Raw genomic sequence first — 13,372 nt, forward strand, 5'->3', positions numbered from 1 at the left:
CTGTAGGGCAACAAAGATGATTACGGGACTCAAATTTGGATCTTGTGAGGAAAGATTAAGCGAGCTGGACCTGTTTAGCCTGGAGAAGAGAAGACTGAGAGGGGATCTGATCAACATGTACAAGTACCTGAGGGGAGAATGTAAAGAGGATGGGGCCAAACTCTTCTCTGTGGTGGCCAGTGACAGGACAAGGGGTAATGGGTACAAACAGAAACCCAGGCAGTTCCATCTCCATGCGAGGAAGAACTTCCTTCCTGTGAGGGTGCCAGAGCCCTGGCACAGGCTGCCCAGAGAGGCTGTGGAGGCTCCTTCTCTGGAGATCTTCAAAACCCGCCTGGATGCCACCCTGTGCCCCTGCTGTGGGTGTCCCTGCTGGAGCAGGGGGGTTTGGACGATCTCCAGAGAAGGAGATCCAACCTCAATCAACCAACCTTCCAACGTCAATCATTCTGTGATTCTGTGAAATAAAATGAAAATGTTTTTTTAAAACAATGAAATTAATCAAATCATGAAAAATAACCTAAAAGCCAGGGGACTGCTCCCGCAGGGCTGCCCTCCGCTTTGGGGCTGCGCGCGAGGCCGCACTCTGCTTCACCTCCCCCCGAGGCCATGGCACTCCCGGCCCCTCGGGCGCCTCCCCGCCCGGCTGGTGCTTCCTGCTGCGCTGGGCGCTGGGCAGGCGGCCCAGGCGGCGGCGGCGGCGCGGAGAGGCCGCGGGGAGCCGCCCCGCGGAGCATGGCGTACCGCGAGCTGCTGCGGCGCTGGCACGCGGGCGTGCAGGCGGCCGAGGCCGGCGACTGGGAGGCCGCGCTGAGCAGCTTCGGCGGCCTGGAGGACCCGCCGTCGCGCATCTGCTTCAACGTGGGCTGCGTGCACCTGCGCCAGGGCCGCCTGCCGCCCGCGCTGCAGGTGAGCGGGCGCGCGGGGCCCCTGCCCGCGGGAAGCCGCTTCCGCGCACAGCCTGGAAACGGGTGCTGGGAGTCAGTGCCGGGGCAGGTTCGGTGGCGCTGGCCGGGAGCAGGGACCGAAGGCGACGAACTGAAAGGGTCCGAGGGCTCGGTAGCGACACCACTTCCTCGGTGGGGTGTTTTGTTGTTGTTGTTTTCTGTTTTTATGTATTTATTTATTTATTATTTTTGAGGGGATAATGCTACAAAACCAGCGTTTTCTGCATAATCTCTCCTGAAGCCCAAAGGGGCTGATCCGGGGCTGATCCAGGCTGTCCGTCTCTGAGGGCCTGTCTACCCACTCCCCTGTGGGTGCCGATGGAGCGGGCGCTGCGGCTGCGGAACGGGGAGCGCCGCAGCCGGGGCTGCCCCTGCATCGTCCTGCGGGAACTGCCCCGGCCGCCCCAAAGCAGCAGCTCGTCTGGGAACATCCCTGCGCTCGGGGGAGCAGCGCCAGCCCCACTGCCACCGGCAAGGCTGCCGTCCTGACGGGGCTGCCCCAGAGCTTTGTTTCCAGCCCCGACGGACATTTCCAGTCCGCGGGCTGGGACAAAGCTCGGCTCTGCTTCTGCATAGAGCAATGCCTCACTTTTCTTCTCTTTTATAGTGTAATAAATCGCACCATCAAAGTGAGGCATGCTGGTGGGTTCCCTGGGAAGGCGGCCGTCACCCCTGGCTTCCTGCACCGGTAGCACAGCGCAGCTGGGAAGTCTAAGGAAAGTCCAGGGGTTCAGGACTGGCTCATCAGCCGGACACTGTCTGCTCGCAGTGACCACCAAAACCCACCCATCTTTCTCAGAAAAGACACTAAGGATGTTAATTCCCCTGGCTCAGTGTTACCTTGAGCCAGCTGCCATGAGCTGTTATCTGCGTTGATGATTCATGCCTGGATTTAGCTTGCAAACTGGACCAGGAATATTGATCATATAGGTGCATGATGCAAAATCCTGCAGATCTCTCACTGTTTGCCTGCTCACCGCCCCTGGCTGTTTCAGACGGCTCTTTCCAGCCTGACCGGCTCACTGGAATTATTCCTGCAGGTCAGGGAGGCTCAACAGGGCAGAAAGAGGGGTGGAAGGCGATGGCAAACTTTGCTGCAGGCTACTGAGTCTTCAGATTACAAGCGCCTGGGTGGCTCATTAGTTTGCATTTTCTGTTCCAGGAGATCACTGAAAATGTTGCTTGGCTCATGCCACCTCTCCTGCCTCATACAACGCCCAAAGAAGGAGGCTTTGAGCTGCCTTTTCCCTGTGTGCCTGGATGAGCAGCCCCCAGTGGGGCCCATGGCCACACGTGCAGCACAGCCACGGCAGGACAGCTTTGACTGGCCACAACACCCCGCTCGGGGGACAAGTGGAGTGGGGATGCGGGTGGCCGTGCGGGCTGCGTGCGTGTGCCCAGCCGCTGACCTAGCAGCATCTTAACGAGTCTTTGAGAGGTGTCTGTGTTTTTTTCCTTAGGCATTTGATAAAACAGTTGCCAAGGACAACTCTCTAGCTGTTGGCTTCTTTCAGAGAGGGTTTGTCCGTCTGCAGTTAGAAATGTAAGTGAAGTGCTTGCCCGTTTTCTTTTTTTTTTCTTTTGATAATAATTTATCTTCCTAAAATTCACTTTTTCCAGTGATCATAAACAGTTCATGAGGTCCAGTTTGGCCTTGTAAGCCACGTCACAAGTTGACCAGGGTTATCTCCTGTTTACAGAGGAGAACTAAGAGGAGTTACACATCTCTGGGACCTCAGGAGTGGCAGACTAGTATGTGACATTATTCTCCTGTCCGCAAGGAGAAGGAAATCACTCCTGCATGTTTATGTCGCCATTCACTTTTTGAATGGAAATGAAAATTATAATTGCACTGTTTGGTGGGTCTTTACATGTTACATGTGAGCCTGCCCACGCATTCCTGAAAACGGAGTTTGCCCAGGGTGTCTGACAGTTGCTCTCTGCTGAGAGTGGATTATGTGGCCTGAACTCGACCTCACTGGTTTAACATTGGGATTGCCCTATTAGTGTCACTGCATTGACAGTGGCAGCTTCTCTTGATGCTGTCGCTAACTCCTTGTGCAAGTGGGTGCTGTATGGACCTTCCCAGACCCTCTGTTTCACTACTTGCAGCCTCGGAGGCAGCTGCTGCTGAGCTCACTTGCCCTGCATGCCATTGCCCCAGTGCCTCCCTCCCGATGGGGAATTTGTTGCCTTTTTAGGAGCTGAATCAAATTCTGCCCTGAGTAAAAGTGGTGTAAATTCAAACTGATTCCTTTCCTTAGGGTGTCTCCAGAGTTCTGCTAGTATTGATCCATTCATGTGTCTTTGGTACTCACTGGCAGCACTGTTTCTGCAGCCATCTCTTCATTGCCCCTGAGCAGGCTGCTAGGCCAAGCTTGCCAGAGCGAGCTGGGCAGGGAACCGCTGTAAGTTCAGGGATTTGTTAATCCTTGTTCTTGGCACTTTGTCCTCCTGGGAACTGTGACTGCACTTCAGGTACCAAAAAAATCATTCATCCCAAAAAGTAAAGTAATGCAGGTAAGCCCGGAGGAGAGAGAAACCACATCCATTTTGTAGTGAAGACCAATAAAAAGAGGACAGGGAATTTTCTGTGGTCACAAGATTATACATGTCTCCAGTGAAGTAATTCTAACTCAAGCCATTGGGAAGGGAATGATTTTCCTTGCTAGTCTGATTCTTGCACTTCCTAATTATAGTCTAGGCATGTTTTCATTCTTAACATTGTCTCTGCTTTGTAGGTATGAAGAAGCTCTCTCTGATTATCATACGGCTTTCACCCATCTAAGAAAGAATCCGTTCATCGACTACAAGCAGCTAGGGCTGAGATATGTGCTCAATGCATGGGAGGTAATGGTCACTCTGTGTCTCTGTAGTCCTTCCCCTTTGAAGGTGTTCATCAGGTTTTCAGAAATGGGTATTATTACCCTAACTACTTTTCCAGAGAGTACAGTAGCAGAAAAACGATTTTCTGCTTGCAGTTTTTTTTTTTCTTAAAGGATCTTTGAAAAGTTGTGGCAAATTGCTTATAGTTTGACAATTAAAATTGTTCTGAACACTTCTACAGCTCGTTGTATAGGGATGTATTTTTAGCTTAACTGTGTAGACACACACATGCATTTTGTGAACTCTTATGCTCTAAATGCAGAAATAGCTTGAAGTATAGACAGATGGGAACATAATTTGTTTATAATTGAAGCTTAATTTGTTTATGATGAAGCTCATGTGCATGAAAATTTTTCTGACTATAGGCAGAGGTTTTAATATTACCTTTAGGTCTAACCTTATAACCTGGGCTTCAAGTTGCTTGATGATGCTTATCCCTTCTACAGCACTTCCACCTCTACCTCTTACACTGCTCCATGGACCAATCCTGCCACATCCTGTTAAATAAAGACCCGAGCTTAAGTGTACTGTAAATAGTTTTGTAAAAATGCAGTGTTTTAATAGAAGATGTAAGTGGGTGACTGTAAGTTTCATTTCTTCTCTGAAGTGAGTCTATATATGTGGCCTGAAAAGCAGATTCAGGAAAAGGTATTCAGTCCTTCATTTCTATAAAAGGAGTGAAGGGTCATTGTGTATCTCAAACCAAGACTGCCCAGGAACCTGTCATTCAGATTTGTTCAGTTTTTGTGTGCTTTTCACCTGTGTGGGAAGAAGTTGCACTTGCCATTTGTGGTCATTTAAACCTGATTGCTTTTAAAAGCTTCAGTGTCTTTGAACAATATGAATGTCCCCAACAGTCCTTTCCATCAGCTCACACACCTTGGAAACAATGAGTTCCCCCTGAGGAGTAGTCAGCTGCAAAAATGCCCAAAGTGCCTCAGGAGGAAATCGGGACCTTCCTTGGTATGAACAAACAGCTCCTCCCTCCACATGCTGCAGACATTGCCAGAATATGGTGCCGTCCCCGTGCTGACACTTTAGACTCAGAATCTGCTTCCTGATTCAACTGTATCTTATTCTACTCAGATCCAGCTGCGGCTCTCTTGCTTTAAAAAAATATACAAATAAATCTTTCCAGAGAACCGTGTCATCAGATTTCCATGCATGGCTTCTCATATGCTGCATGTGATCCCCTCAGGGGAGAGAAGATGTGCATGGTTCCAAAATCCACAGGTTTTTGCCACTCGCATGGGCATTGCTTCTCAGTTGAGGGGGAGTTTCTGCCTCTCAGAGGCCTGAGTGGCAGGTGCCTTGCTTCTCCAAGAGCATCTTCAAAGTTCCTGTAGGTTTTCAGCATGGCCATTCTACCCAGTAGATGGCAATACCCAGTAATGGCAATATTCTAGTAGCAGGATAAATGAGTGAAGGAAAAGCATCTTGTTATCTGCATCTCTGTTTCAAACACTGCTTACATCCAAATATTTTAAAGCAACTTGCAAGCCAAGAACCATATCATAAAAGGTAGCAAGAGATCTAACAGGGGCCACTGTTGGGCCACTTCTATACACTGTGACAAGAAGAACTTTCCTACTCAAGGGTACAGATCAAGGCTTCCCTACATCCAGTCTGTAAGGTTCCTGCACCCCACACATCATCATAGAACTTCCTTATAAGCTGCTAAAGGCTAGCAGGATACAGCTGACAATTTGTACATTTGCAGCCCACTGCAAAGTGCAGCGTCAGTTAGGTTATTCGGTAGGGAGGGAGAGTTCGAGTGACTTTGCACATCAGAAAAATATTACCCAACTGTATATGAAGAGAAAACCAGACACCTTGGCAAGGAAATTCTCTCTGACCTTTCTGGCCTGGTGTTTTAGTACCAGGTCCCTCTTAGCTAGTTTGCTGAGTGCAGTAGACTGGCTGATTTCCACTCAACCTCAATCTTCCGAGTTAAAGGGCAGATGGTTCTGTTCCCTCCTCACTGCTCTAGGTGCTGTACAGCACTGCAGCAGCACAGTGCCGCCTGGGACAGTGGCAGGAAGCTAAAGCCACCTTAGAAAAGGCTGTTGTGTGGAGACCGGAAGGAAGAACAGCAATCCTGGACCTGGCCCTTGAGCAGGTGCAGGTAAGACTACCACTTTGGGCTGTTTCTGGGGGTACATTGGGCATAAGTTAAAAAATCTAAGACAAAAATGTTCCAGCTGTTACATGTTTAGTCCCTCCTGCCTATCCACTCACATGGTCACCTAGTGATAGAGTCTAAGGCATTTTGAACAGTAAGGACGTAGATATATATGGTGATACTCTTCCTTTTGGGGCTAGTTCTAAATAACAGTTTCCTATTAGCCTCAGTGCAATTCCACTCTTGCTAGATCAGGAAGAACTGGCAGTTTACTAATTTACTTTCCATGGAAGAGTCATTGTTTTGTTACCTCCATACTTCCTTGTCACTTTTGTATCCTTCTAAAGGACAATGGCTTTTTATAGACTCATACTCTTTTCTAGCACCACCTTTGCCCTCTGTGTCAGTGCATTATATCTGCTATTGGATGCCACTCTGTGGGTGTACAGACTCACTGAACAACAACATTCAAAACCAACTGGAAAAACTGATCAGATTTGTTTAACAACCTTTACTTCACTGCCCTCCCTTACCACCCATCCAAAGTCAACAGAGTCAGCCTGTGACTCAGCACTGAGCAGTAGCCTCCGTGATTTTGAATTCATACGTAGGCTAAATCTAAGTGTTGTTTTTCAAGTTCACAACCATAATTTTTCACAACCCTAATGCTTCCCTGTAGATTATTTCCTACAGACAGAGAAGCATTACCTGCTTTTTGCTGGTCTTAATTTAAAATTAATTGATGGCTTTTCCTTGATCTTCTTTCAAAACCCTAGGAGCATCTGTTTTTAGAGCCCATGCAGGTTCCACCTGGGGAATTTTTCAGACCACGAAAGAAGGAAGTTGAAGAGCTGGATTCGAAAGATTTCCTGGGTAAACCTAAGGTAAAAGATAACATCATCTTATCTACAGAATAATCAAACATAGCATATAAAAACATGTGAGGCACATGATGGCTAGGATTAACAACAAACAGGTTAAAATCAAGACTTCTGACATCTCCAGAGAGCATTACTGATGGCCTGGACATCAGTCCCTGCTCTGGGAGAGATCCCAAAGCAGGGTCTCAGGGCTTTCAGCCACTCAGGACATCTGGGAAACACAAAATCAGATTTGTTACAACTGTGCCTTCTTCTATCAAAACTTCACCTTGCTGCTAAAAAATCTTCTCCATCTTAGTCATTATAAGTCTGAGAAAGCAAAGCAGGTACTTAGGGAACCTTATGATTGTCATTTTGCTGACAATTACATTTTCAACGGGAGTAGATTTCTTTTTCCCACTCTTACCACTCCATTCCCAGTGTGACACACATGCACTTGGGTAACAAATGTTTTGTCATGTAGTTAACAAGTCAGCAAAGAACTTCTCTGATCTCTTCTGTGGCCATGGAACATGGCATAAATGTCATGTCAGAGACCTCTTCAGAAAACAGGGACAAGGGCAGTTGAAGTTGTTTTGGGGGTCCAGCTGTGCCCTTTTTATGATGTGCCTGACCACTAGAGAGGTCAGAAGGAAATGAGTCAGTGGCTAATGTTGCTCTCTCTTCATGCAGCTTGGATTCAGTAATTTATTTATCTTCCTGCAGGTGATCTCCTCCATCATTCCCAATGATGAATACATTGGCTTCGAGCCTCTTAGGCCTCAGGTAAGCAGGACATAGTTGTGAATTAAGAATACACAGCAATATCATGCTGCTGTCATAAAGCTCCTCAAGTCTCGGCACCATCAGCATAAGAGTGCATCACTGAAAAAAACATGCAGTTTCTGCCTGTGAATCCCCATATCAGAGCAGATACCGCAGGGTCTTTCAGAGCCAGCTGGACTGCTTCAGCGTTGGCTGGAGGGGACTCAGGCAACAGTGCATCTCCATCCCTTGGAAGATGCATGTTGGTCTCCTCACCATGCCATAACAGCAGTGGAGCCTCTGCTCTCCTCCACATATATTTGCAAAACAATATTGTAAATTTGGCAGATAAACATGGCTGTCTTGCACTGTCATATGAGTTACCTAGAGTAAAGAGTAGGAGGAAAAAACTTGAGTATTCTACACTACCTAGTGGGATAAAGAGAGAGTGGGAAAAAATGAAGGTGCATGCTGGTGAGATGTGGAGCAGCAGATTGGAAGGTGTGGTATGGCAAATGTGGTCGAAGGGGGAAAAGAGGAAATAATGTCTCTCTTCCAAGAGGCAATAAATAAGGTGGCACTTTTTGCTCAGTCACATACTGTTTTAAAATAGATGTTTTTTCCCCCTACAGAAACAAGGCTTTTATGAACCCAGTGCTGATGCTCTGCGGTAAGTGGCCAGTACCACTCTGGTCTCGTTCTTCTCTCACTATTTCTGTTCTGAAAGTCATGTTTTGTCCTCTGATATTTTTGTTTTGAAGACTCTACAAGATCCACACCTACCTTTCAAGCTTGGAGAGAATGCTGAGTGTACAAAAGGCTTGTGTGGCTGCAAGAGATGCTGCAGCTAGTGAGAGTTTTACAGATAGCTCTAAATCAAGAATGTCACAGCACTTTGCAGGAGTCAGTGCAATGGTCTGGGGAAACAGATAGTAATCACATCCTGGCTGGGAAATGGGACTGTGACTAGTTCTGGTTCTTAGGACAAAGCTTCCAACTCCTAGCTACAAACTCTGCCCTGCTAAGCCAAATTAAGCCCTAGTTTAAAAACGTGAAAGTCATTTTATTTTGGTAATATTGTGCCATTGGTACTCGGGGCTAAATTTTAATCATTGTTTTAATCTGGAAGATGTTTATTAGCACAGTGGAAATGTGGCAGTTGCATTTGTGGCAGTTGCATTTCAAGCTCCTTTTGTTCCTAGCTGGTACAAAAGAGTAACAATGGAAATCAGAATTTCCTGCCAGCTGAAAGTTTTGACACATGCCATTTTTCACCAGTGCAATGTTTTGGATAAATGTCATCTCAGGATTAGGGCTCCAAGATTACTAACAGTACTTTTATTCCTCTTCTCTCTAGGGACCGTGAATCAGGCTACTATCGAGTTTTGTCCCATTTTTACCCTGAGGACTCAGAAAAGTTGGCAGTGAAAGCCAACAGTTTGGTCTTTGTGCTGACCAGAGGAGCAGATGGCTGGGCTACAGCCATACATGATGGACAGGTAAGGCCAAAGCCTGGATCTCCCAGTACTTCCCAAACAAAAATCTATCGAAGGATTCTTCACAAAAATACTCAAAAAACCCCAACCATCTTGGTGTGTTAGAAATAGAAAGCACTGATAATAGATTAACAGGTAAAAATAAAATAAAGGACAGGCAGAAATGAATAGGGTTTTTTTTAAAGAAAGAATGGCATCACAAACACTGTTGTGACCTGAAGCATTCAATGTATTCCTAAGTCATGTTTGTAAAGGGAGTGTGGCAACAACAGTCTATGCCAACGTGAAATCATTCAAAATACTGAGATTTGAAGCAGTGAAACCGTGAGAAGTTACAGAAAAATTTGAATATCGTAGTTGACTGGTCGCTGAAGTGACAGATGAAATCCAAAGTCAATAAATATATTATGCGTTGGTAAAAAATGTAATTACTCATAATGATCAGTTGATGCAGATTAGGGGCTGCATCTACCATCACAGCCAATTCTTGGCTCATTTTCTGCTCTGCTTTGTGTTCTGCAGAAGCTGCATATACCAGCCTCTCTCCTGGAGCATGTTCCTACCCCAAAGGTGGATAAATTGGTGAGATGCTAACCTTGTAACTAGAGGGAGAGGAAGGGACCAAGAAATACATTCAGGACATTTGTTTGTAAGATTAGTGCAGGAGAGGATAACTGTGTGTTATTAACACAAGTTGTTTCACCTCGAGCAAAGACCAAGTACTTTTTGAACTGGAATAGAAAAGTTAAGAGCAGGGGAAAAAAATGCACATTTATTCTGCGCTTATGATCTCTTACCGGCAAAACCTAAGAGTTTAGGCATATGGCCAAGCCTCAGTGGCTTTCATTTCAGGCTGAGCGGGATCATTATAACCTGCTGCAGCCTGTGTCCTCAACACTGGCCTTGCTCAGTTTCCAATGTCTTCTGCTTAATGCTTTGCTGTGTTGTTCTGTTGCAGAAGATCAGCAATGGGATTCCCCTCCCTCCTGCCAAGGTGCCTCCCAGCCGACTCCCTGTGAAACAAAAGCCAGGTAGCCCCTGTGCCAAGGATGTCAACGGGTATTACCTGAAATTCTGTGCCAAAACCTCACCGTTTTAGGCGTGTGTGAGGAGACTGCCCCCTGCAGCAGCGGCTCCCTCTATGTTACCAGACTGCAAAATATTTCTGGGGGGTCTGTGCTTTCTGCATGCACTGTTGATGTGTTTTGTTTTGTTTTCTGTTCTGTAGAATCTCCTGAAGGAGAAAATGCCTCTGCAAATGATGATGTTTCCCAAATGGACTTTAAGGTGAGATGTTTTACAAATCAAAAGTTTCACAAAATAAAGCTACTACAGCCTCAGGAGAACAAAGTTGTAAAAACTGCTAGAGGAATTCTTAGTCAGATCCTACAAAAGTCCTGAGATGCCCAAAAATCACTGGAAAAACTTCTGCCTGTATTTTCACTCCAGAGATGGCCCTTTCGTTCCAGCGACACATTCCTTCCTTCATCACTCCTTCCTTCCTTCATCACTCCTATGTCTGTTACCATACTGCTTTGTGAGGGAGCCCAAAGTTGTGCCTTCCCAAAGTAGTGCCCATTTTTCACCTTCCAGGGAGCTGAGCTGTGCAGGTTGCAACTGCAACAAGTGCTCAGAAATGCAGTTTGCAGCCTGTTTTTTTGAGAGACACGTCTCTGAATTACCCACTCTTCCCTTTCCTCTCTTCCTGTGAAGTATTTTCTAAGTACTGTAGCAATTTGAACATTCAAATTTGATTTCTTCTGGGAATACATCCTCTAATGTGTCTCCATATCATTACCAACCACTGTCTTCTACACTGGAAAGTGTGGCGTGTCTGAGAGAACTGGAACTACTACTGTGTCCACATGGGGCCAACACCCTTGTGTGTCTGTCAGCTTCAGATCTCCATCAACTCTGTTGCCTTTGGCTTTGCCATGCTTATCCAGTGATATTGGAGTCATCTTTTGTCATCTGTGCTTTAAGCAGAAAAGCAGCAGAACAGGGGCCCTTGCCTGCATCTCTCCATCTGATTAGAAGATGAGGCCTTGTTTTGTAGGTAACGTCCTATATGGATTTGGGAGGGGTCTGTGCCATCCAGCTCAGAGACAGGCTTCTTGGGGTCACAGTAGGAACATTAGATCCTGGACTATGACCCATTGCATTGTTTCTGCTCTGTAATTCAGACCTGCATTTGGACACTGCATTGTCATTATGTGATGACATTGAGCTGAAAGGTTTGTGTCTGTGTCACCTTTCTCAATATGAGAGAGAGTCCGGAATAACCAGATTGTCCTAAAATACTGTGCTGTGTTTCTCAACAGATCCCACGGACACAAGAAGAAGTATTATCCAGCACAGACAGACCCACTGTGCTGAGAGTCCGCTGTGACTGCACCATAGCGCTGAGAGCAGGCGAGGTGCCATCCCTGCCAGACCTGCGCGCTCTGCTGAGGGAGAAGTTCAGCCAGCAAGCAGAGCAGGGGATGTTGAGGTACGCTGTGGAACAATCTGGGGAGCATCCATGCCCTCAGTGTGTACACTGACACCTGCAGCACGTGATGGAGAAGCTGCAATGATGGCCACCTCAGTAGTCCAGGGAAGCTCTGTAGACCCAAAGGATCTTCCCAGGAAGCTACACAATGGTAGAGAAACAGGAGTGAACATGAAGAAAAACTCTGCACAGGTACAGCTGATGCATATCTGATTTTCTCCAGCTCAGCTCAACTCAGCTTTTAAAATCCTTTAGGATTGACACAAGGCAATTTGGGAGTCAGATATGTGAGTTAGTCCTGGCATGAGGTGTCCCTGGCTCTTAACATCCCTGGAGGAATACAGTCAATGAAGTCAAGAGAATTCAGGATCTTACCCTCAAGCAAAGTGTCCAGGCACACGGGTTTCTCCCTGATGGGATCGTGTCTGTCCAGTGAGCAGGGAGCCACAGTGACAAGGTCAGAGGTGGTTTGCAAAGGAAGCTTTGTAAGACTCAAGTTTTTATGGTGCTAGAATTACCTCTAGGTTTGGCTTTAAGTCATCTCAATGAATTATTGCAGCTGCAGGCATTCAGACAGCAAAGAACTGGTTGCAGTTCTGGGAGAGGAAGAGCTGGCAAAGAGATGGCAACAGTTGGCAGAGGGCAGACTGACACTCTGGTGTGAGGTATGTGCACTTTATGTGACCTGCTTTTACGCTGTGCTGGACTGTAAGGTAGTCTCTGCTTTGCGATTGCAACCTCTCCTCTGGCTTTCTCCTGTAGGGCTCAGATTCCGTCTCAGGCAGACCGACCCTCTACAGGCTGCTGGCTCAGCACGATTACCTGGCACAGGGGCCAGGGGACCTGGAGTTCAGCAAAGGAGACACCCTGGACGTCCTCTCTGAAGGTAGCTCTCTAGTTCCGTTGACAATAATACTCTGCTGGGCAAGGCTTTCAGAGTCTGTTACAGGGAGGGAGTGGGGATAGTGAGGAGTAGATGGCTTCTCTGCAGTGCTGTTTCAGACTTGAGCCTTCAAGATGTGCAAGCTTGCAGCAATGAAAACTCTCATTAAGCCTGCTCATATAGACAGGGCTCATGCTACTCCTTTATGTTTTTCCAGTGAATGAGGACTGGCTTGAAGGACACTGCAATGGCAAGACTGGCATCTTCCCCAAATGCTTTGCAACTCAGTCTGGTTGTGATACTACATGCCTATAGGCAACAGGGACCTATTCCTGCTGGGCTACACAGAGAGCCCACTGCCATCAGTCCTGTCTCCCGTGGGTCAGAGACACTAGTACAACTACCAGCTCTTTGAGACCACAGCCAGCCCATCAAGGCGCTCTGCTGAAGCTGGCTACTCTGGACAGGAGATGTCCCACACCTAGGGATCCTGTGGGGTGAGGTCCAGACATCTGGCAGGATTTTCTACAGCCTGTCTCAAGACCTGTCATTTTTACCTCTGTTCTTACAGTGCCAAAGATACGATTGTCGGGGTCAGAGAGAAGATTGAAAGATTTGGCATTTGGCTACAGGAAATGCTCATGCAGCAACCGGAGGAGCAAACCTAGACTTTAGGTTTGAGACTTTAGGAGCTCAGACTAATGGGTAGGAAGAGGTTCTTCTAAATGGAGGAGTTTACAAGCTCTCCCTCTGCTGCTCAAATTCAGTTTGGGGAAACCGAGTCTTGCTCTAATGAGGCTGAGCGTAGCTATTTGTGAGCAGGAGGCAGACCCACTTTCCTGTGCCCATTTGCCACACATTCTCACTTGCACCAGAGATCAAGCTGCTGCTCTCTTTTTGAAAGCCTTCTGTAAGTGGTTCA

At 47.0% G+C, this 13,372-nt stretch overlaps 1 protein-coding gene across 1 annotated transcript; it reads left to right on the forward strand.

Annotated features, from left to right (window-relative positions):
* The first annotated feature begins 735 nt into the window (after positions 1–735).
* Positions 736–12,826, forward strand: NOXA1 (NADPH oxidase activator 1). Its single transcript, XM_088527993.1, has 15 exons — positions 736–909; positions 2,408–2,490; positions 3,689–3,797; positions 5,824–5,958; positions 6,732–6,839; positions 7,542–7,601; positions 8,213–8,250; positions 8,938–9,079; positions 9,599–9,658; positions 10,035–10,107; positions 10,305–10,363; positions 11,398–11,567; positions 12,127–12,232; positions 12,330–12,453; positions 12,668–12,826. Exons 1-15 carry the CDS (start codon positions 736–738, stop codon positions 12,763–12,765), a joined length of 1,539 nt encoding a protein of 512 aa, XP_088384119.1. The 3' UTR covers positions 12,766–12,826.
* Positions 12,827–13,372: the final 546 nt, after the last annotated feature.

Source organism: Tinamus guttatus, unplaced genomic scaffold (assembly GCF_059628265.1).
Source record: "Tinamus guttatus ecotype Peru unplaced genomic scaffold, ASM5962826v1 Tinamus_guttatus_pri_ptg000297l, whole genome shotgun sequence".
Taxonomy (NCBI): Eukaryota; Metazoa; Chordata; class Aves; order Tinamiformes; family Tinamidae; genus Tinamus; species Tinamus guttatus.

Excerpts from the sequence above, each read along its gene's own strand:
- NOXA1 (XM_088527993.1), top strand. The coding sequence starts at position 736 with ATGGCGTACCGCGAGCTGCTGCGGCGCTGGCACGCGGGCGTGCAGGCG. Across the intron at positions 7,602-8,212 it reads TCGAGCCTCTTAGGCCTCAG|AAACAAGGCTTTTATGAACC; the intron begins GTAAGCAGGACA and ends TTCCCCCTACAG. Across the intron at positions 10,108-10,304 it reads CCCTGTGAAACAAAAGCCAG|AATCTCCTGAAGGAGAAAAT; the intron begins GTAGCCCCTGTG and ends TCTGTTCTGTAG.